Source organism: Falco cherrug, chromosome 3, assembly GCF_023634085.1.
Source record: "Falco cherrug isolate bFalChe1 chromosome 3, bFalChe1.pri, whole genome shotgun sequence".
In the NCBI taxonomy this organism is placed as follows: domain Eukaryota; kingdom Metazoa; phylum Chordata; class Aves; order Falconiformes; family Falconidae; genus Falco; species Falco cherrug.
The window spans coordinates 110,448,198-110,471,104 of NC_073699.1; the positions used below are offsets into that span (position 1 = coordinate 110,448,198).

The 22,907-nt window shown below is 58.9% G+C and overlaps 2 protein-coding genes across 4 annotated transcripts in view; both read left to right on the forward strand.

Annotated features, from left to right (window-relative positions):
• The window catches only part of USP48 (ubiquitin specific peptidase 48), a 30,618-nt gene extending 19,284 nt beyond the window's left edge, over positions 1 to 11,334 (forward strand). For 2 of the 3 annotated variants that reach the window (XM_055704777.1, XM_055704779.1), the window contains 12 exons: positions 1,230 to 1,354; positions 1,516 to 1,638; positions 3,492 to 3,553; positions 4,078 to 4,188; positions 4,836 to 4,966; positions 5,206 to 5,312; positions 7,443 to 7,547; positions 7,974 to 8,129; positions 8,341 to 8,466; positions 8,896 to 8,944; positions 9,171 to 9,197; positions 9,306 to 11,334. In XM_055704777.1, coding sequence (XP_055560752.1) covers positions 1,230 to 1,354; positions 1,516 to 1,638; positions 3,492 to 3,553; positions 4,078 to 4,188; positions 4,836 to 4,966; positions 5,206 to 5,312; positions 7,443 to 7,547; positions 7,974 to 8,129; positions 8,341 to 8,466; positions 8,896 to 8,944; positions 9,171 to 9,197; positions 9,306 to 9,328 — 1,145 coding nt within the window. In that variant the 3' untranslated portion in view covers positions 9,329 to 11,334. The remainder of the gene's footprint in view (positions 1 to 1,229; positions 1,355 to 1,515; positions 1,639 to 3,491; positions 3,554 to 4,077; positions 4,189 to 4,835; positions 4,967 to 5,205; positions 5,313 to 7,442; positions 7,548 to 7,973; positions 8,130 to 8,340; positions 8,467 to 8,895; positions 8,945 to 9,170; positions 9,198 to 9,305) is intronic. The other variant, XM_055704778.1, reaches the window with a different exon arrangement.
• A 2,664-nt stretch (positions 11,335 to 13,998) lies between these two features.
• RAP1GAP (RAP1 GTPase activating protein) lies at positions 13,999 to 21,647 on the forward strand. The gene is given in 21 exon segments (XM_055705336.1): positions 13,999 to 14,270; positions 14,354 to 14,401; positions 14,519 to 14,557; positions 14,655 to 14,840; positions 15,444 to 15,538; positions 15,617 to 15,695; positions 15,777 to 15,830; positions 15,921 to 16,004; positions 16,083 to 16,183; positions 16,259 to 16,388; positions 16,923 to 17,078; positions 17,162 to 17,233; positions 17,313 to 17,399; positions 18,235 to 18,372; positions 18,926 to 19,051; positions 19,053 to 19,189; positions 19,275 to 19,349; positions 20,654 to 20,747; positions 20,821 to 20,902; positions 20,982 to 21,049; positions 21,141 to 21,647. Coding segments are annotated over 20 exon segments (1,851 nt in total). The 5' UTR covers positions 13,999 to 14,270; positions 14,354 to 14,362; the 3' UTR covers positions 21,150 to 21,647.
• The last annotated feature ends 1,260 nt before the right edge of the window (positions 21,648 to 22,907 follow it).

Here is a 22,907-nt window from a genome sequence, read left to right on the forward strand (position 1 = left end):
TGGTCCGAGGAGCTGCTTGTAATGTTAAAGAGCTACCAGAGGGTGGGGAGGAAGGAGCCTTTTCTCTCGGTCTTCTTTCTGTAGCTCTTCAGGCTATAGAAAAGGAGATAATAAGGTATTGTGCCCTTTGCTGGACCCAGCTCAGCACCACAACTTGGCGGTTGCTGTTTGGCTTCCCTCTTGCTGGTGAAATCCACGTCAAGGCATGAATATTCCCGTGCCATATCCAAATCTGGTTTGCATCTCGGTGTTGCAACAATTGTTCCACTTCTTTCTCACTGCAACTGCACGTAGCACAGCCATGCCTTGACTTCCCAGCTGCTCTCTCACAGGGACACGGGGTTATGGTTTCCCCTTGGCCATCACCAAGCCTGCAGGCAGGTGGCTGGTTGGATCCCTGAGCCTTTTCCAGTTCTCCCAAGCCTTGTTTGTCCTCTGGAGCGCGTGTCGTCATGCGTTCACGTGGTGTCCATAGGCGTGAGCATGACTTTTTTGCTGCTTCTGTTGCTGAAATGACAAGACAAGCACAAATGCCTCACATTAAACCATTCTTGGGGTGGTTTTTTTGAGCGACTTGAGCATCAGGATAAATAAATACAGCAGGCAAGTCGTCAGGGGGATAGCTGGTAAACCTTGTTTCATATCTTCACACCCCAGTTATTCCCTAGAGCAGATCTAGGGTGCAAAATCTGGCCTTTGCAGATTATGAGGTGCTTGAGTGAGGGCACGTAAAGCCATCTGAGATTATACAGCAGTAATTTTCTTCTTTAAGAGCATGGAAAGCACCTGGATCCTGTGTCAAGGGGCATGGGGTTAGCCTGCAGCTTGCTAAATGGGGTCACCATAAAAATGTGTAGCTATGGATAGCCAAGATCAGAAGACAGTAGCCCTGTGCCCTCTGTGGCTTGTCCACGCTTTCCCAAGCATCTCTCTACCACCGCTTGTATTTGATCAGCTGCTTGGTTCATGAGGTTTGAAACCTAAAGGATGTTTTTATTAATTAAAGTCTTTTTTTTTTTCTTCTTCTCCTGTCTAAACAAGGAAATGATAAAGAAGTTGAAGGTGACTTTGTGTGTTGGTTGTGCTCTTTTTTGCTGACATGGTGTTGGCTGATAAGTGCGTGAATATCTTCCCCCACATTTATACCCCGTAATCTCCTAAATCTAGTTAGGGCTGCAAAACATCACTGAGCACATCGAGACCAAAGCCCTTCTCTTGGCTCTCTGCAGGTGACCTGTGCATCTCCGAAAACGAACGGAGGGTGGTTTCGAAGGAAGCCTGGGAGAAACTCAAGCAATATTTCCCAAAGGCCCCTGAATTTCCAAATAACAAAGAGTGCTGTTCCCAGTGCAAGGTATTTGCCAGATAACATTACCCTTGTGTTGACTGTAAATAGCGTGGTCATATTTCTGGTTTTCTTTTTAATACGACTTAGTGCAGCGTGGAAGAAGGTAATGTCACCTTTTAATAGCAGCTGGGAACTGAAGCTGTGGTGTAATTCACTGTTCCGTGCAGATTTTGGAGCGCGAAGGGGAGGAGAACGAAGCTCTGCACAAGATGATGGCCAGCGAGCAGAAGACTTCTCTCCAGAACCTGTTCCATGATAAATGCAGGCCTTGCCTGGGCAGCTGGCCTCAGGTACGGCCGGGATGGAGGGTGTCCAGGGGAATGCAGCAGGGCTTGGAGGCGGGTTTTATTAGCTTTTATCCCTCTCCCTTAGAAATTCTTTTCCACCTGTGAGAGAGACTGCCTGCTAATCGTTCACTCTGTCCAAGTGAGACCGTGCCTGTGCTGGGGAGCCTGTGCCAGCAGAGCTTACACGTGTGTTGTGCCGAGGTGTGATTTCCCCCGATTAGCTGTGCTGGCACAAAGCCCTGCTAAAGATACTTGAGAATGGCTCGTGTGCCAGCAGAGCTGTCGCTGGTCTGGAGTCAGCTAGATAAGCAGTGACTGTATTGCTGCTGTGTTTACGTCCGCCCCTAGAAGTACCAGAACGGTGTGGCTGTGCTGGTGGAGGTGGCTTTCCACCGCCCTCCGTCTGCCTTCCCGTGCTGGCCAGGCTTTTGCCACCGGTCAGACAAAATTCACGTGTGCTCCAGCATCCTCCTGCATCCTGAGAGGTCAGTGGGAGCTTCCCTAAATGCTGAAGTCCTGCAAATAGAAGCAGCAGTCGTGCAAGACCTCTCCTACCAGCTTCTCCCTGGTACAAGTGTGCAGTTCTCTCTCCAGGACTTTCTTGGAGCTTCGAGGCAGCTCAAAAGAAATGGCACGAGCTGTTGGCTCCATGCCTTGGCTCCTGGATGTCTCGCAGCACTGATTAATGATTGACTCCTAAATCGTGCCAAGGTGCTTTGGCAGGTGTCTGCCTCTGTTGCTCCTACATGTGAGGGCACCTTGCCACTCTTGGGTGCCTTCTCCAGCGTGAATAACTATTGAGGTCAATATGGATCCACGTCTCGGAACTGGGGAGCCCCGGAAGGGTTTAAATGGGGAATGTTCTGTGTTGAGCTGGAGACCTACCAGGTCCTATTGATGGTATTTAAAGGGTGGTATCTGGTTGGGTCTGCTTTTGTAGCTGGAGTAGGTGCTGGAAAGCTGGAGCCCATCACCATGGGTCAGCTCAAAATATGAAGGTCTCTCCAGGCAGTTAGGCTACGTCTTCTGCTCTCTTTGAATTTCCGAAGGGAGCCTGATAAAAAAGAGCTAAGGATCCTTCCCCCGAGCGTTTTGAGTTTTCCGGGTCCAAAACAGTGGAGGTTCGGAGAAGAAAGTAAGAGGAGCGGTTTGATCTGGAGGGCATGAAGGGAGATTGAAAAAAAATACATATATATTCCTCAGGTGTATTGAGTTTTCCTGCAGAAAGATGGAGTGAGCCCTTAAATCTGCATTAGGGAAAGTGGTGGGGATAGGTGAGCACGGAAGAGATTTTGTCACCCAGCTCTTAGGATCTCGGTGGTTTCTTTGCCCAGGAGCAGACTTAGCTAACGGCAAATCAGTTGGGACAGGAAAACAATTCATCCTAAAACCACTGCCTCGTGGGGTGCACAGCTGTGGCTTTGGACCGTGCTGCTGCCAAAAGGAGAAACTCCTGGATTACGATGGGTGAAGCAAATGAGGCAGGTTGGATTTGTCTTGCCCCACACCTGTGGGGTGCATCTGCTTTAGACCTTGAGTACCTGGCGAGAGGAGATGCGGTGCTGGGGGGTCTTAGGTGCTCCAAGGGAAATGACCGTTTCCTGCTGAATTAAAGCTAATTGGATCTAAAGCTAAACTAACTTTGCAATAAACACAAGATTAGTAATGGAAGTGCTTAGTACTTGATCCCAAATTATTTTACTTGGCTTTCCCAGTGCAGTTGCATGGAGTTGTCATGGTAAAACCACGGAGGTCTCAAAGAGAACGAGCGCTGCAGAAAAAGCTGAACAGTCATCGCTTCTCTCTTGTTGGATTAATTAAAAAGAGATCCCTTTTTTCCCTCTTTTCACCTCCAGGAGACAGATGAGCTGTATATTGTTTCACAGTTCTTTGTAGAAGAATGGAGGAAATTTGTCAGGTAAGTTGGCTTGAGGGTTTTGGTGCTTTTTATTCCTTTTTGGGGTGGGCCGTGGATAACGATTTTGCTTTTGAATCCCGCTGCGGTGTGTAGTTGCCTGCGGTTTGCCCTTGCGGAAACAAGGAAGAGCTGGGTCTTGCAGGACTTGTATCAGTTGTAATACGTTGTAAGAAACTGAATTTCCTTGTTTACTGTGTCTTAACCAGATGGTTGGATTAGATAGTAACCTGATTAGTTTTTTTCTTCTGTCTGGAGCTGTATCTTAGGCAAAGGTCACTGCTCAGTCCTGTTTCCATGGGTTGCTGGTGGTAGGAGATGGAAATCTCTGCAAGATAGGAGAGTAATTTTGCAACGCACAGGAACACAGATCTGATTTCCTTGTCGGCAGTAGTTTCATCTTCCCTGTTGGAATGACTTCTGTAAATACTCACCTGCCATTTCTTCTTGGCTGCCTGCAGAGTTGTGGGGGTTTTGGTGAAATAACCGGACCAAGCTTTGCAAACCGCTTTCCTTTGCCCACGCAGGAGGCCGACGCGATGCAGTCCCGTGTCCTCGGTAGGAAACAGCGCTCTTCTCTGCCCCCACGGGGGCCTCATGTTCACCTATGCTTCCATGACCAAAGAAGACTCCAAACTGTGAGTTTCTTCTCTTCACATGTCTGCCTGTGCCGGGTGCCTTCATCTCTCCCGAGCCTCAGGGAACGGTCCCGGAGGCTCGCTGAGCTGCAGCAACGTGAGGAGCAAATGCTTTTGCTAAAACAAAATCAACACATAGGCTTTCTCAGACCCACCTTAGCCTTCACACAAGGCAAGACCAAAATTGTCAAAGGATGCTGGGTTGGGGAAAAAAGAGAGCTGACTTCAGCTTGGCTAGTTCCTAACAATAAACTACCCTGAACGTGACCGGGGCATAGGCACACCCAGCTTCCTTGTGATCTGCTTTCCTTGAGACTTGCCCCTGGAGCACTGGACACTGGGCTGGAGTTCATGCTCCGTAGCGTAGCTTCTGCAGTGATGCAGCACTAAAAGTAGCAGATCTTCCGCTCCTCTCCTCCTCCATCCTCCCTCCGGCGTGACTGGAGCAGAACAGCGTCACTAATAAGACGCTACTGTTTGCTTCTGTCTTGGGCGTACAGGCCCTCTCGTGTAGCTGGAGTTATGGATTGATTTTGCAGCTTTTCTTTCATTGAGAGACTTTAAAAAAAAAGGGGGGGGGGAGGCTTTCAGAAGCTCGAGGCTTGGCATTTCTATGTCATAAAGCATGTTCTTGTTCCTTTGCACAGTATAGCTCTAATATGGCCCAGCGAGTGGGAGAGGATTCAAAAACTCTTCGTCGTGGATCATGTCATCAAAATCACCCGAACGCAAGCTGACAGGGCGGACCCCGAGAGCGCACTTTACACCTCCGAGCCCCGTGAGTGAATCTTCTGCTGCTGTCCGTGCTCTGTTCTTTTGCTAATTAGTGCCAGCTCCCTGGGAAATGGCTCATTTTCGGATAAAGGATCAGATCTAAGGGGATCTGAGTGGTAAACATGGAGCTTGGCAGATGCCCCCGGTTATGTGATCCGCTCTGGGTTAGTGGTGAGAGGCATCGGGCAGGTGTCTCCGAGGAGCTGAAGCAATTAAATGCATTTTTCTTTTGTGCCTCCCCAGAACTCTGTCCAGAGTGCAGAGAAGGGCTGTTATGCCAACAGCAGCGGGACTTGCGTGAGTACACCCAAGCAACCATCTACATCCATAAAGTGGTGGATAATAAAAAGGTATGGGCTCTCTCCCTCCGTCCTTGCTCATCCTGGCTCCGTTTCATTTAATGGAAACCGTGCCAAGTACCCAAATAAGGATCCGAGCGTGGCAGCAAGGAGGCTGTTGCAGCCTGCCGCGTCCCCGCAGGGTTGGGACCTGCTGTTGGGGATGCCGGGTGGTCTGTGATGGTGGTGCTGAGCAGGGCCGCTTGCTGTGGGCAAAAAGCACCCAGCTCTGCGGCTCGTGGGAGCTGTCGCTTTGGCAAAAATAGTAAATAGGAAAAATCCTGGCAGTAGCTGTTCTGAAAATTTGGTCTTGAGGTTTCCTTTTGCCGAACCTAACGCTTTGCAGTATCAGGTATCATCACAGGTGTTCCCAGCTTTGATTATTTTAGGCAATGTTGTAACCGTTTCTGTCTTCATAATTGTGTTACCGGGCTCTACTTGTTTGCCTTCCTCTCCAATAGTTGTCATTTCCTTTCCTGGTTGCTCAAGTGACATTTATTCCTAGATAGAAATAAGCTCTTAACCTCCATGCTGATGAAATAGCGGGGAACTTGAAGATGGTTTTCAGGATCCCCTACGAAGCTGTGAATTATGTCTCTGCTTTACTGGTGTCTTAAGGGATCCATACAAGGCTTGGAATTGACTTTACAGGTCCCCAACAGCTGGTTACAGTAATTCTTCCTCCTTAGGGCTTCTTTTATGCTTTAAGGGGGAAACGAAGGCTCATCAGAAACTCAGATAAAGATGTTCCCTGCACCTTAGCAGCGTGGTGGAGGGGGTGTTCTTGCCTGTCATTGATTTCCTCCTCCCTGCCGATGAAAGGGAGGAGCAGGAGCCCGGAGAACGTGGGGCACCGGAGGCTGGATGGGTTTCCACCTCAGTTGCGAGATGCAGAGCACGCAGCACGGTCCTGAGCCATCAGCTCTGGGTTTTCAGCCTGTCTGGAAGCCTGAATCCCGAGGCTGTATCTTGGCTCTGGTGCAGAGGAGGGGTGGGGGTTTCTTTTTCTTTTTGCTGGTGCTGGACAGGACTGTGCTCACACGTGTGGGGCTGGCAAAAAACAGGCAGCTATTCTTTGCTGAGCAGCTGGAGCTGGAGCGAGGGGGCGAGCGCTCGCCTGCAAGATCCCTCATTAGCAGGGCAGTCTCGGTGAGATGCGAAGCAGCAATAATGCCTGCCAGCAGCGCGGCAGCACCGCCAGCGAGGACGGCGGCACTCGAAGCCGCTGCTTCCTTCCCTGCTGCTTTCCATTTGCAAAGCCGGGGAGCGTTTCCCATCCCCTCGCCCCTGCTCTTCCCCCCCCGGCCCCTGCAACCCCCAGGTACCCCCTTTGGCGGCTGCTGCGGGAGGGCAGCCACGCCTGTATAAAATCAGCATAAGGCAGCACTGCTGGAATCCGGAGGGCTCTGGGGAGGCTGTGGTTGGTGCTGAATGTTTGGGAGCTGCAGTTGCATCATTAATTGCAAATAACGTTGACGGAGAAGCCAACTCTCGGGCATCCAGGATGGAGAGCGCGCCAGTCTCCTGGGCTCCTGCAAACCCCAGCTCCAGCCAAAGCATAGATGTGAATTCACATCTGGCAGATCCGTGCCTCCTGGAGTGACTTACACAGAACCGAACATCCTTGTTATTTATCTGTTGGTGTAAATTATTTAGATTTCATTTACTTACAACCTCCAGACCCATAAATAATGGTGCTGAGTGCCTCTTGTCGGCCTGCTGCAGGGATGGATAAGTGTCTAATTTACAGATAATATTCCTTTCTCTGTGTTAGGGCTTTTGTAATACACTTAGATGAACCAGAGAAGCAGCCAGCTAATGGGAAAGAAATCAGTCCAGGCCCCTGGAGACTTTCCCTTTGCCTGGAGAGGAGAGTAGGCCCTGAGCCTCAGGAAGCACCTGCAATTCAATAGAGGAGCTTGTTCTCCTGAGCCAAATTCCCCCATGGTTCGATGCCGCCGGGGAGGGGTGGAGAGGACTTTGCAGAGCGTGGGGAGCCCATCGCTGGGCTGTTCCTGCTCTCCCTCTGTTCGTTGGGTCAAGGTGGCATCCTGGAGGGCTCCGCAAGCTGTCTGCCGTGATGTGACAAGTCTGGGTTGTGGCCTTCGGGTTAGTTACGGAGAATGATTTTTATGACTTCAGGTAATGAAGGATGCTGCTCCAGAGCTGAACGTGAGCAGCTCAGAAGCTGAAGAGGAAAGGGAGGAAAACAAGCCAGAGGGGGAGCAAGACCCAGATTTTAACCAGGTAGAGATCAAAACCACCACCAGGTTCCTTAGTTTTTGCATCATCCTCTTGAGTCAGCATGACGGGGTAGCTGCCGCCCTCTGTTTACTGCTGGCAGGCAAACCCGGCAGTGTCTTAAGTTGTCATTTTAATGGTCACACCATGCCACCGCTTCGGTTTTGGAGAGATGAAATATTGATGGTGACTTGCACGCTTGGCTGGCTACCCGCCCCGCCGTAGCGTTGGAAGCAGGAACAGAGGTTTCAAGGCGAGTCCTGCCATCCTCTTGATGCTTGCATGCGGTGGTTTGCTTTTGACGGGGCTTTTCAGTGCTTCACGCCTTCCTTCACGTGACGGAGTCACCCAAAACGCGCTCTGGGGGGTACGGGGGAGGTTGTATTGTCCACCAGTCCCAAACCTGGGCTGATTTTTGCCTCTTGTTCTTAGACCAACGGTGGTGCGAAGCGCCAGAAGATCTCCCACCAGAGCTACATCACTTACCAAAAACAAGGCATCAGACGAAGCACCCGGCACCGGAAAGTGAGAGGGGAGAAAGCGCTGCTTGTTTCTGCTAATCAGACGCTGAAAGAGCTGAAAATACAGGTAAGAGGGGTTTCCTCCCAGCGAGTTGTGTCTCGAGGAAGAAAACACAAAATCAGGAGCACGTGGCTGGGGGAGGATGGAGGGAAAGTCTGAAATCCCACGTGGCATCGAAAGGTGTGTGTTGCTCTTCTGAACGTGGTATTTGTCTGTAGCTCAGCAGTGCTGTTTTTCCTTCCGCACAAAATCAGCGTGTCTCATTGTGTTGGCACAGATCATGCATGCATTTTCAGTTGCTCCCTTCGACCAGAATTTGTCGATCGACGGGAAGATACTGAGCGATGACACGGCAACGCTCGGCAGCCTGGGAGTCATCCCCGAGTCCGTTATTTTATTAAAGGTAACGTGAGAGTGTGGCTGCTCAAATGAAGTTGAACAAAGCAGGGAACGGAACTGATTTTTGTACAACCAAAGAGAAAACGTGGGTTTGGGGCATGTGAAAACCACTGTGTGCTAGAGGTGCCGACCCGTGGCTGCTCGGTCGCCTGATTTAATGACTTCTCCCTGGAGTTCCTTCTTGGAGGAGGAAAATCCTCTTGGTTTGTTTTATTCTTGTTTTTCAAGAGTAGTTATTAGCTGGCCTTTGCTGCTGGGCTGCGTGCACAGCAGCCCAAAACAGGGCTGGATTCGGGAGTGAGTCCTCCCTTGGTGTTCCCAGACGGTGTTTGGGCAAGAGACCCGTTCGTTCCCCGCTCCCCTCCGGAGTTCCACGTGAACTTCCCAACGAGCTTGCTTGCTCGTTAATCCCCCGCTCCGCTTTGTTTCCCAGGCTGATGAACCGATTGCGGATTACGCGGCGATGGACGACGTTATGCAAGGTGAGGAGGATTTGGGGTTCAGGGAAGGCGCTGTGATTTGGGGGAGAGGTATGGATGGCCAATTGAGGTTGGATTTGGGACGTAAAGGTAGAAAATGGAGGTGCTGAGGCTTTGCTGTCACTGTCAGGGGGAGGTGCAGCGGTACAACACCGCTCAGACAAAAGATGCTTCTAGAAACAACTGTCGGGAGGCTGCTAACACCGTGCTTTTTTCTTTCTGTCCCCAGTTTGTATGCCTGAAGAAGGATTTAAAGGTGCGTCCGGGTTGGTGTTTCCCCCCCCCCCCCCCCGACTTTATGTAAGCCCCCTAAGTTCATCCCGTTAAGCATCATCATCTTTTGGTCGTTGTCTTTTCTCCTCAGGGACTGGTTTACTTGGACACTGATGGTTTTCAAACCGTTGGCAACAGAGGAGTGACCAGAAGGGAAGAGGATTTTGACATGGTAGGGCATTAAAAGAAAAAAAAAAAAAACAGAAAAAAAAAAGGTGGATACAGGACTGAACTCTTTGACTCTTCCAGAAGGCAGAAACCCATTCTGAAATGACTGCCCCCCCTCCCCACCCCACCCCCCAAAAAAAAATGCCTTATGTCAAAGCAGATTGCACTGAAGGACACCCTGCCTTCAAGAGAGCGTTCCCGATTTTGTATTTAATGAAAGCAACAGGAAGGTTGGAAAGTTTAGCAGCAGCAAGAGCGCGTTGTGTTTGCAGGCGAGGGAGATGGAGGCATTCCCGTGTATTCCCTGACTCCAACCCTGCGCTGCGCTCATCTGTCCGAAAAAGGGGTTGTAATCCAGTAGATCAAAAACATCTTGATCTGTTCTCCAGTAACTCTTTTAGGCGTAAAACCTGCTTACAGATAATCCTGTCTTTGATCCACTATTACTCTTTCAGTACAGCATGGAAGTCAAGAAAAATTGTTACTTGTGAGGAATGTCTAGCTCTTTCAAAAAAAAAAAAAAAAAAGAAAAAAAAATAACAAAAAACCAACCCACCCTTCATCTGTTTAACCCAAAACGTGAGCTGTGGTCTGCCTCCGAAAGCCTTCCAGCGCGGGGGGGCCGGGAGCTGCCTCCCCCGCCGGCTCTCCAGCCGCTCGCCTTCACTTCCAAACGGTCCATGATCTTGGAATAACCACCTGGGCTCTGTGAACTGGGGGGGGGGGGTTGGTGTGGTTTTGGTTTATTTGTTTGTTTTTTGGGGTTTTTTTTTAAGAAACGTGGGGTATTTTAATGACTTTTCATAACATCTTTTTCCTCCAGTCCGGGGACTGCCAGGAGCGCTCGTGCCCATGGCTTGGGGGAGCCTGAAGCGGAGACAGCGAAGGGGGCGCGGGTGGGTGCCGGTGGGTGCTGTGTATCCTGTGGGAAGAGCTTGGGGTTGGGGTTTTTTTCCCCCCTTCTATTCTCATTTTTCAGGAATGCACTAATTATTCTTCTTTTTTACATCTGTAGCTCCCAGAAAGGATCTCTCCCCGTTGCCTATTAGTAGCAGGAAATAACGTACCGCTTCCAGGCTTAAAAAAGGATAAAAAGGAAAAGAAAAAAAAAAAAAAAAAAAAAAAGGGCACTGTTGTGGTTTCTCTGTAATAACGTAAGTTAGATGTTTCCTGTTCCTTTTCAGCCTTTTAAACTTGTTTCTGCAGCAAAATGTGATGCAGAGAGTTGGGTTGCTGCCACATCGGGTTTATTTTATTATTTTTTTTAAGTACCGCAGGAGTTTGGGGCTGCAAGAAGCAGGGAGGGGGAGGCATGTTACCCCCTCCCGCCACCCTCAGTCCTGGGTTTTTTAAATGTTCACTTTTAGCCGAAGAACTACAGCCAAGCGCCGGGGCTCCGCGTCCTCCTCCCCGCTCCCATGGGATGGGGGGTGAAGCAGCCGGCGTTTGGGGACCCCCGGAGCTCCTCCAAGGGGGGGTGGGGGCCAGTTGGATCCACTTATTCTTTCCCAAGGTAAAGACCGTCGGCAGGAATTCGGTGCGCCAAAGCTGCTCCATCCTTCGGGAATGGGCAGGAGATTTTCTTCTTCCCAGACGGAAGCACTCGCTTGTGTACATATTCCCTGGAAATTCCGTTTTGTTGGGGGTTCTTGGTTTTTTTTTTCCAATTTGCGGTTAATTTTTTTTTTTAAAAAAAAACACGTTACAAAATATCTCTTCCTCGAGCTTATAATATGGTGAAATTCGGAGTCTTTCAACCCAGTGGGGAGGAATGAGCCGGGGCGGGGTGGCTGGGGGGGGGCGCGCGGCAGCGGTGCCGTATCTGGCGGGGGACACAGGTACAGGATGCGACCGACGGGCCCGGTTCCCCCTTTTGTCTGTTCTTTGCAAACATTTATCAGATTAAAATTGTCATTTGAGCTGTGGAAGCCTTATTAAAGCGCATACACGTGCTCCGTGGTGGCTCTTGACACCTCGCCTAAGGGGGGGGGAGGGGTTAGGGCTGCGCATCCCCTCGGGGTCGCCGCAGGAGAGGGATGCGGGGTCTGGGGGGGGAGAAAGGGGGATCCCTCGGGAAAGGGGAGCTCCCCCCCCCTTGGCTGGTGGGGTGGCTGCTGTTGAAGCTGGGGGTGGGTGGCAGCTGCAGGGCTGGTTGGGTGTCCCCAGCACGTCCCTGCGCTGGCGCATCGCCTGGGCAGCCGCTTCCCGGGGGGGCTCGCGGCCAGCCCCTGGCACCGGCAGCGGGGACGGTGCCAGCCCTGCCTTGAGGGCCCCCAGCCGGGGTGTCCCGAGGGGGTCACGCGTGTCCTGGGTGCTGGGGGGGGAGGGGGGGTGTCTCCTGGGTGTCAGGGGGGTTGGGGGTGTGTGTGTGTGTCTTGAGTGCCAAGGGGGTTATGGGGGGGTGCTGTCCCTGGGTGCCAAGGGGATTGGGGGGGGGGTGTTCAGATAGCCATGGGTGGGGGGGTCTCCTGGGTGCCAGGGGGGTTATGGGGGGGGATGCTCAGGGAGCCATGGGTGGGGGGTCTCCTGGGGGTTATGGAGAGGGGGGCTCTCTGGTCTCAAGGGGGTTATGGGGGGTTGGTTTCCCTGGGTGCCAGGGAGGGTATGGGTGGAGGGTGCCATGGGTGGGGGGTCTCCTGGGTGCCAAAGGGGTGATGGGGGGGGGGGTCTCCTGGGTGCCGGGGAGTTTATGGGTGGGGGGTGCACTGGGTGCCGCTGAGCTGCAGGTGACAGACGGGGGTGGCTGGGTGCCACCGGGGCACCGGGAGGGCCTGGGGGCTGCCCCGGGCTGCTGCGGGCAGGAGGGGGCACCCGGTCCGGGGGCGGAGGGCACCGGGGATGGGGTCCGCAGGGTCAGTCCCCGGGGCCAGACACCGTTTCCCGGGGCCGGTGCCGGGTGCCGGTGCCGTTTCCTGGTGCTGGTTCCCGGTGCCGGTTCCCGTTTCCCGAGGCCGGGGCCGTTTCCCGGTGCCTGTGCCGGTTCCCGGGGCCGGTTCCCGGTTCCCAGTGCCGGTTCCGGTGCCGGTTCCCGGTGCCGTTTCCCGTTTCCCGGTGCCGTTTCCCGTTTCCCGGTGCCGTTTCCCGGTACCGGTTCCGGTGCCGGTTCCCGGTGCCGGCCGCCCCCGGAGGGGCCGCCCCGCCCCGCCGCACGTGACGCGGCGCGGTGGCTGCGAGCGGCGGGGCCCCGCTCCGCTCCGCTCCGGTACCGGCCCCGGTACCGGCCCCGGCCCCCGCCCGCCGCACCCCCGGTAAGTGCCGCGCCAAGCGGAGCGGGAACCGGGGACCCCCGGAGCCCCCCCCCCGCCGTGGGGGTGTGTCGGGGGGGGCCCGTCCCCCGGTGACCTTCAGCCGGTACCGGCAGCGCGGGGGTGGGGGGTCTGGGGGGCGGGGGATGCTCGGGGTCCGGGCGGTGGGGCCCGGGGGGGGGAGGGGGGGGGTTCAGCCCTCCCGTGTACCCCCAAATCTGCTCGTCCCCAAAATCCCTCCCCCTTGAACTGTCCCCCCCCCGCGTTAATTACTCCCCTAAACTGCCCCCCAAACCTGCCCCCGGCTCTCCCAAAATCACCCCCCCAGCCCCCCCGGCAATCCGCCCCCCATGTCCCAGTCAACCCCAGCCTGCCCCCCCGCCTCGGCCCCACGTTTGGGTCGCCCCCCCCCCCCCCCCCCCGGTGCCAACACATTCCCCCCGGTGCCACCCCCTCACCCCGGGCCTGTTTCCCCTCCCCCCGCGGGCTTCTGGGGAGGGGGGCGGTGGGAGACCCCCCCTGCCCCACATACGCTGCAGCCCCCGGCGCACCGGGACGGGTCGTGTTTGCACCAGGGTCGCGTTTGCACGGGGACGGGTGACATTGTCGCATTTGCACCAGGGTTGCATTCGCATGCAGTCGTGTTTGCACGGGGACAGGTTGTGCTTGCACCAGGTCGTGCTTGCACAGGGATGGGTCGTGTTTGCACCAGGAGTGTGCTTGCACGCCGTCGTGTTTGCACCAGGGTCGTGCTTGCACAGGGATGGGTCATGCTTGCACCAGGAGTGTGCTTGCACACAGTCGTGTTTGCACCAGCATCACATTTGTGCAGGGATGAGACCTATTTACACAGGAGTCATTTTTGCACCAGGGATGTGCTTGCACACCGTTGTGTTTGCACAGGGATGGGTCGTGTTTGCACAGGGACAGGGCTCATTTTGCACCGGGGTCGTGTCTGCACCAGGGTGGTGTTTGCACCAGCGTCACGTTTGCACAGGGACGGGTCCCATTTGCATGAGACTCCCTTTTGCACCAGGGACACGCTTGCACGCTGCTATGTTTGCACAGGGACGGGGCGCCGTTTGCACGAGCGTTCGTGCTCGCACGAGGCTCGCACACGCGGTGGGGGGGGGGTGTTTGCACGTGGCAGGGCGGGCAGTGGTGGCTGCTCCCCGGCTGTGTTTGCACAAGGATGGGTTTGCACCAGGGCCGTGTTTGCACCAGGGCCGGTGTCGCCGTGTCCCCTCCAGGGCGGTCCCCGGCGCTGTCCGTGGTGCTGCCCCGCGCGGTGCCGCCTCCCGCCGGCAGAGGGCGCCCTTCGGGGTGGGCGGGGACGGGGGTGCCGGGGGGGTTGGGGGGGTGGGACTCACACGCTCATCAGCCGGGTACCCCCGTGTAGTGACCCCCCCTCCGCCGCTCCCGGCCCGCTGGCTCCCGGCAGCCAGCAAGGTGGCACTTGGCTTGCTGCCATCAGTAGGCTTCAGGGGTAACGCCGCTGCCTGAGCAGCCCGGCGGCGCGGTGAGGGGCTGTGGGGGAGCTCTCCTCTCCCCCAGAAAGTGCCATGGACCCCCCTGGACCCCCCCACACCACCTAGATATACCTCCAGCCAGCACCGGCAGCCCCTCGGCCACTGCACCCTCAGGTAAGCTCCCATGGGTGCTCCCCACCCAAGGGTGCCCATCCCAAGGTGGGGTGAAGGGCACCCACAGCCCCTACCTCCCGCAGGGCAGCAGGATGGCCCAGCAGCGCCACACCATCCCCCCACCACTCAAGGTAGGTGTCACTGGGGCGGGGGCATCCAACCAGCACCCATGGCTGCCAGCATGGCCTTCCCCCACCCTAGCACCCATGGGTGCTAGCATGGCCTTCACCCCCCCCTTTGTCTTGCAGACGGAGGAGGACTACATCCCCTACCCCAGCGTGCATGAGGTAGAGCACCCAGAGATGGGTGCGAGGGCAGGCGAGCGGCTGGGTGGGTGCATGGGTGGCTGGATGGCCGGAGCACCCACCTGGGTTGTGGGTGCAGGTGCTGGGCCGAGAGGGGCCGTTTCCCCTCATCCTCCTGCCGCAGTTTGGGGGTTACTGGATCGAGGGCACCAACCACCAGCTAAGCGGGGCACCCGAGGGCCCCCCTACCCCAGCACCCGGCAGCCGGGCAAGGCTTGAGGGCAACCACACGGCCAAGATCTACCGCAAGCACTTTTTGGGCAAGGTGAGGCCCCATGGGTGCTCCAGGCATGGGTGGGTGGGCTCCCTGTCTGGGTGGGCTCCCCGTGGGTGTGTGTGGGCAGGGGCATGGAGACCTCATAAGCATGGGTGCTCATGGACATGGGTGCCCTATGGCATGGGTGTTCACCTGTACGGGTGCTCATGGATGTGGCTGTGGGTATCTACGGGCATGGGAGCCCCATGGCTATGGGTGCTGGTGGACCTGGCTGCCCCATGGGCATGGGTGTGCGTGGGCATGGCGGCGCCCTTTGTGTGGGTGCCAGTGGGTGCTGGTGCACAGGAACCTGGGTGCCCCCTGGCATGGGTGCTCATGGGTGTGGGTGGCTCATTGCATGTGAGCCCGTGAGTGGAGGTGCGCTGTAGGTGGTGGTGTCTGTGAGTGTGGGTGCTCATGGGCATGGGTGCCCCATGGCGTGGGTGATTGTAGACATGGGTGTCCATGGGCACGGGGAACCTACAAGCATCTATAAGACGGGTGGCCCGTGGGCATAGGTACCCCATAGGTACGGGTGCTCATGGGGCACGGGTGCCTGCCAGCATCAGCACCCACTGGCACGGTCATGGGTGCTTGGCCCCCTCCCTGCAGGAGCACTTCAACTACTACTCCCTGGACCCCACTCTGGGCCACCTCGTCTTCTCCCTCAAGTATGATGAGCAGGAGCACCTCCACCTGCTGCTGCGGTGAGCAGGGTGCCAGGGAGCACCCATGGGTGCTGGCTGAGGGCAGGGGGCCACCCTGACCCCTGCCTTGCCCCACAGTACCCGCACCCGCACCCTGCATGACGTGGTGCCCATTTCCTGCCTGGCCGAGTTCCCCAACGTGGTGCAGATGGCCAAGGTGGGTGCAACACCTCCGGGCAGCACCCGTGGGTGCCTCCCCACCCTGGGCCACCCACCGCATCACCCATCCTTCCTGCAGCTGGTGTGCGAGGATATCAATGTGGATCGGTTCTACCCTGTGCTCTATCCCAAGGTGAGCAGGGGGTGGGGGTGCATGGCACCCATGGGTGGGGGCACCCCAGGGTGCCCCCCACCCAACCTCTACCCCCTCCCACCCCCACAGGCATCCCGCCTCATCCTCGCCTTTGATGAGCACGTGCTCAGCAACCACTTCAAATTTGGGGTCATCTACCAAAAGCTGGGGCAGGTATGGGGTTGGGTGGGGTGGGGTTAGGGTGGTGGGGGTCCTGGGTGGGTGCTGGCACCCATCCCCACCCCACTGCAGACCTCCGAGGAGGAGCTTTTTGGCACCACGGAGGAGAGCCCGGCGTTCGCCGAATTCCTCGACGTCCTGGGTCAACGGGTGCAGCTGCGGGACTTCAAGGGGTGCGTGCTGGGGTGCTGGGTGGGGGGCACCCATGGGCCCCAGGTTCAGGGTGCCTGTTGCCCCCACCCATCCAGGTTTCGGGGAGGGCTGGATGTGACCCACGGGCAGACGGGCAGCGAGTCGGTGTACTGCCACTTCCGTGACAAGGAGATCATGTTCCACGTCTCCACCAAGCTGCCCTACACCGAGGGGGATGCCCAGCAGGTGGGGCACCCGTGGGTGCTGGGGGTGGTGGTGGAGGATGGTGGGGGGCAAGAGTTGAGGGGGAGCACATGGGTGCTTGGGAGAAATGGGGATGTAGGGGGTCTTGGGGCACCTATAGGGTGGAAGGGCTGGTGGGCCACCTGGGTGCTTTGGGGGTATCCATGGGGTGCAGGGGCTCCTGGGGCACCCATGGGTGCTGGGGAGCATCTGTGGGACGCAAGGGCTAGTGGTACACCCCAGGGTGCTGGAGGGTATCTATGGGATGCAGAGGCTAGCAGAGCACCCATGGGTGCTGGGGGGCTGTCTGAGATGCAAAAGCTGCAGGGGCACCCCTGGGTGCTAGTGGCCATCTATGGGGCACAAGGACTAGCAGCACACCTCTGGGTGCTGAAGGGGTGCCTATGGGAAGCAAAAGCTCCACAGGGCACCCATGGGTGCTAGGGGGCACCTATGGAGCACAGGGTCTGTCATTGCCTTTGTCCCCTGTGGTGTGACCACCCCGTGTCCCCTGTGTCTCCCCCCGTGTCCCCACAGCTGCAGCGGAAGCGTCATATCGGCAATGACATCGTGGCCATCGTCTTCCAGGACGAGAACACCCCCTTCGTCCCTGACATGATCGCCTCCAACTTCCTCCACGCCTTTGTGGTGGTGCAGCTGGAGCAGGGTGGCCCCCAGGGCACCCTCTACAAGGTGCCACCCCTGCCTCAGTTTCCCCATCCCCATGGGGTGCTGGGGGCAACAGGGTGCCCCCTCACTCCCCCTCCCCACCCCAGGTCTCTGTCACCGCCCGTGACGATGTGCCCTTCTTCGGCCCGCCGCTGCCTGACCCTGCTGTCTTCAGGAAGGTGAGCACCCATGGGTGTTGCTGGGGGAGGGGGTGTTCTCCGGATGGCACCCACCCGGGGCTGCCCCTTGCCCCCCCAGGGCCCAGAGTTCCAGGAGTTCCTGCTGACAAAGCTCATCAACGCCGAGTACGCCTGCTACAAGGCCGAGAAGTTCGCCAAGCTGGAGGTGGGTGCAAATGAGGGTGCTGAGCAGCTGGGGTGCTGAGGGTGCTGGGCATCTTGGGGGTGCACCTGTAAGGGGGCTGTGTATGCCGTGGGGCCCGTGGGTGCTGAGCACAACGTGGGTGCTGTGGGTGCTGTGCCTGTAGATGGGTGCTGTGCATGCTATGAGTAGCATGCCTGCTGTGGGTGCTGCACACATGGGTGCTGTACCTGCTGCGGGTGCTGTGCATGCTGTGGTGGTGTGGATGTGGATGCCGCGCCTGCTGTGGGTGCCATGCCTACTGCAGCTGTGCTCATGGGTGCCGTGCCTGCTGTGGGTGCCGTGCCTGCTGTGGGTGCCGTGCCTGCTGTGGGTGCTGTGCCTGTGGGTGCTGTGAACGATGCAGGTGCTATGGATGTGGGTGCCGTGCCTGCTGCGGGTGCCGTGCCTGCTGTGGGTGCTGCGGGTGTCATGCCTGCTGCGGATGCTGCGGGTGCCGTGCCTGCTGTGGGTGCTGTGCCTGCTGCAGGTGCTGTGGATGTGGGTGTTGTGCCTGCCGTGGATGCTGCGCCTGCGGCGGGGCTGCGCATGTGGGTGCTGTGAAGGAGGCGGGTGCTGTAGCTGCGGGCGCTGCACACACCCTGGGCGCTGTGCGTGCGTGGGTGCCGTGTGCGGGGGTGCCGGGCCTGCTGCGGAACGGGGGAGGTGGGTGCGGGGGGTGCGGAGCCGGCGCAGGGTGCGGTGCGGTGCGGTGCGGTGCGCAGCCAGTGCGGTGCGGGTGCGGTGCGGTGCGGCGCAGGGCCGGTGCGGCGCAGGGCCGGTGCGGTGCGGTGCGCAGTCGGTGCGGTGCGGTGCGCAGGAGCGGACGCGGGCGGCGCTGCTGGAGACGCTGCACGAGGAGCTGCAGGCCCGCAGCCAGGCCATGCTGGGGCTGGGCCCCGACGACGATCGCCCTGACAACGGCGCCACCGCCCCCGGCTTCTTCGAGTCCTTCAAGGTGGGGCGCGGCGCGGGGGGTCCGCGTGTGTCCCCCCCTTCCCCGACAGCGGGGCGGGGGTGCCCGGCGGTCCCGGGCGCTGCTGACGGGGGCGCGGGGGGGCCTTGCAGCGGGCGCTGCGGGGCCGCAGCCCCTCCCTGGAGGCCGTGGGGCTGGGACCCCGCCGGGCCCCCCCACCGCCCTCCCCCAACGCCGCCAACGCCGCCGCCAACGCCGCCGCCGGACCCCCCGACGGCGCCGCGGGGCCCGCCAGCGTGAGTGCCCCGCCCCCGCGACACGCCCCCGCCTCGCTGGCCACGCCCCCCGCGCCGTCAGCCAGTCAGCGGGCGCCTGGCTGAGGCCGCGCCCCTTCTCCCGCCGAACCACGCCCCCCTCAGGCGGCACCACCCGGAGCTAAGCCCCGCCCCTTCGCGCTAGCCCTGCCCCACCTGCGTCTGCCCCGCCCAGCCCGTTCACCTGAGCGGCCCCGCCCCGCCCGCCCCCCGCCCCCCCCCCCCCCCCCCCCCCGTTCCCCCGGGGCCCCCCGGGGCCGGTGACGCGGTGCCGCCCCCAGTCGCTGCTGGTGCCCGGGAGCCGGCGGGGACGCCGCGGCAGCGCCATCGGGCTGGGCTCGGTGGAAGAGGTGGGTACCCCCGGCACGGAGGCCCCCGCCGCCCTCCCTCCCCCCCCCCCCCCCCCGGTGCTCCCCGGTTAACGGTGACCCGCAGGCGCTGCTGGTGCCCGGGAAGAGTCCGTCGCGGCGGCGGCCCGGGCCGCTCGGCTCCCGCCGCTCCAGCGCCATCGGTATCGAGAGCATCCAGGAGGCGCCGGCCGGCAGGTGAGCGCCGGTGCCGGGGGCGCGGGGCTGGCCCCGGCCGGTGTCGCCTCCCGGTGTCACCTCAGCGCCCGCCACCTCCCCCCAGGGACGGCCCCGCCGCCGCCCCCGAGGGCGCCTGCTCCGCACACAGCTCCCCCGAGAGCCGCCGGCACCCCGGCAGGTCCCGCACCCAGCACCGGGACGGGGGCACCGGCGAGGGGGGGGCACCGGGGTGACGCGGGGACAGGGGGGGCACCGGGATGCATTGGGCCGGGGTGGCACTGGGGTGGGGTGGCATGCGGACAGGGTGACATTGGGGTGACATGGGGACTGGAGGGCACTGGAGTGGTGCACCGCGAGGACAGGGTGGCACTGGGACAGGGTTGCACTGGGATGTGGTGGCAGCAGCTTGGCATAGCACAGGGATGCAGGGTGGCACTGGGATGGGGTGACATGGGGCCTGGAGGACACTGGGATGGGGTAGCAATAGGACAGGGTGGCACCAGGATGGGCTGACTTGGGGACAGGGTACTATTGGGGTGACACGGGGACTGGAGGGCACTGGGGTGGCACAGTGCAGGGACAGGGTGGCACTGGGATGGGGTGACATGGGGACTGGAGGGCACTGGCACGGGGCAGTGCAGGGACAGGGTGGCACTGGGATGGGATGATCCCAGGACAAGGTGGCACCGGGAGGGTTGGCACAGGGCAGCATGGGGACAGGACAGCGCAGGGACAGGGTGTCCGAGGGACAGGGTGGCACCCAGGAGCCTCGTGGCACAGGGGCTGTGTGTCACTGGGACAAGGTAGGCGGAATGCAGTGGGTTGGTGGCACTTGGGTGGCCTGGGCACAGGGTGGCATGGGGCAAGGGTGGTGTGGGGTTAGGGTGGGGTGGCATGGAGGTGGGTGGCATGGGGACAGGTTGGTGTGACAAGGGACATGGGCATGGAATGCCACAGAGATGGGTGACAAGGAGATGAGACATTGCAGGGATGGGTGGCATGGAGACAGGGTGGCACAGGAATACGACATCCTAGGGATGGGTGACACAAGGATGGGACACCCCAGGGATGGGTGACATGGGGACAGGGTGGCACAGGGATGGGACATCACAGGGATGTGTGGCAGGGGGTCAAGGTGTCACAGGGATGGGACATCCTAGGGATGGGTGGCATGGGGACAGGGTGGTGCAGGGATGGGATATCGCAGGGTGGGTGGTGTGGGGACAGGGTGGCACAGGGATGGGACATCCTAGGAATGGGTGACATGGAGATGGGACATCACAAGGATGGGATGGCATGGGGACAGGGTGGCGCAGGGATGGGACATCGCAGGGATGGGTGGCATGGGGACAGGGTGGCGCAGGGATGGGTGGTGTGGGGACAGGGTGTTCTGGGGACAGCACGGCGTCACGGCGGGCCATGGTGGCAGCCACGTGGCGCAGTGCCAGCCTGTCCCTGGCTTTGGGGACTGTCCCTCAGCAGGGCTGAGAAGCCGGAGCCACCGGATTTCTCCCGCTCCTCCTCCAGCGCCAGCAGCTTTGGCAGTGCCAGCGAGGAGCCCAGCGAGCCGGGCAGGGTACCAGGGTGCTGGGGGTGGGGGCTGGGGGGTGGGGGTGGGCAGCACCCCTTTGACCCCCCTGCACCCTTAGGAGAGCCGCTCGCCCTTGGGGACCCACTGTGACGCCTTCACTGACACCCCCTGGCCGGATGACCCCCCCGGGACCCCCCCAGGTAGCCCATCAGCAGGGTGTCAGGTGGCCACAGCACTGGGGGACCCCCCGGGGTGCTCATGGCCCCCCCCTTTCCCCAGGCCGCCGCCCCCCTGACCCCCCCTGCCCCGAGATCAAAATCCAGCTGGAGCAGCCCCCCCATAACCTGGTGAGGCTGTCCCCCCCCCCCCCCCCCCCCAGTGCACCCCTATATGGGTGTCCCCATATTGGGGTGCACCCACTGATGTCCCTCTGCACAGGGCTCATAGTCACCCCCGCCCATCCCCGGGGGTGGGGGTCACTCCTTTGTGTCCCCCCTGCGTGCCACCCCCGTGCCAGGAGCTGAAGCCATCATCCCCGGTGCACGATTTGGGGGGACCCTCCCAAAAATGGGGGTGTCCCCTCCTCCAGACAATCTCCATCACCCCAAGTACCCCTTGGGGGGGGTGATGCACCGCGAAGGGCCCACCCCCCCCCCGCTGTGACCCCGATGTCGCACAGGAGGTGCTCCCCCAAAACGCAGAGTGGGTCCAATCCGAGCATCACCCCCTCCCTAAAAAAAAAGGGGGGCTTAAATCCAGGGCAAATCAAAAGTGGGGCTCCCCTTGCCCCCCCCCCTTTTATTTTAAGGGGAAAAAACTCTGGAATGGGTCAGATGCTGGAATTGGGGGGGGGGGATTATTTTTTCAAGCTCCCCCAAATCGTGTTTGTGTTTCCCATGTGTCCTGTATAAAATAAAGGTTTATTTATCGCTACGGCTGGAGGGTGCTGGGGGAGGGTCCCTGATATCGGGGAGGGGTGTCCCCAAAACCCCAAACAGCAGCAGGGGCTGATGCTCTGTGTGGTCTTAAAAACACCCCAAATCCACCCTTTTATTGGGGGGGGGGTGGCATTTACACAGATTTGGGGACTTTTTGCAGCAGCCAGGCTGAGCAAAGCCTTTCTGTGATTTTCCCTATTTTTGGGGTGCCCCAAAATGTGGCAGCCGATGGCCCTCCCCCCAAAAAAAACCAACAACAACCCACCCTTTTTTTTTTTTTCTCTGGCAGCCAACCTGGCGTCGGGAGCGGCATTTGGCTGGCAGCCCCAGTGGCCACCGGCTCCTCGCCAAAGCCCTGGTCAAGAAAAAGCAGCTCCCCCCCTCCCCCCCCCCCCCCCCGAACCCCCAAAAACCACGAAGCACCCCGGGACCGGTTAAACATAGCTCGGTGCCGCCTGGTTTCTGGGAAGCCCCAGCGCCAGGGCTGGGTTGCGGTTGGGGATGCCGGCGAGGGTGCAAAGGGCACCCAGCAAAGTAGGGGTGTCGTAGCCCGCCCCCCCCCCCCCCCCAAAATCCAGCAGCACTCGGGTCACCGCCTTTGCCTGCTCCAAAGTTTGCTGGTTAATAAGAACCTGGAGCAGAGATTTAGTTATAAAGCTGGTAAATAAGTAAAAAGGGAGGGGGGAGTGGGGTTGGAGGGGCCTGGCGGGGTTTTGGGGGTGTTTGGGGTGGGGTGGGGGTTGCAAATCAGAATGCAGCCAGGGTGTGCAAGGGGCTGCTCGTGCACAGGATTTGCACGGGCAAAGCGGTATTTGCAGAGGCAGGGCAACGTTTGCACCCGCGTGGTGGCATTTGCACAGGCGAGGAACCATTTGCACGCACAAGGCGCCGTATGCATGTTGCACGGTGATTTTTGCACGGGTGCTGCGACTTTTGCACGGGCAAGGCAGCGTTGGTTTAGCTCGGGCATAATTTTGCATGGGCATGGTGACTTTTGCACGCTTAGAACACTATTTGCACACCCAGGGCACTTCTCTGGTGCTACCCCAGGCCTCAATCTCCTCCTCGCCAGCTGCAAAAGCCCCCTCCCCTAATTACCCCGCCCCCTAATTACCCAACCCTTAATGAAGCGGGTGTGCCCCAGTGGGTACCACCCCATAAATCTCCCTTTTCTCCCCTCTCCCTGCAATACTTGACCCCAAAACTACTCCAGATCCCTCTGTGGGCAGCAAATTGCTTTAAAGCAAAGCATTTTAAAGCAAAATAA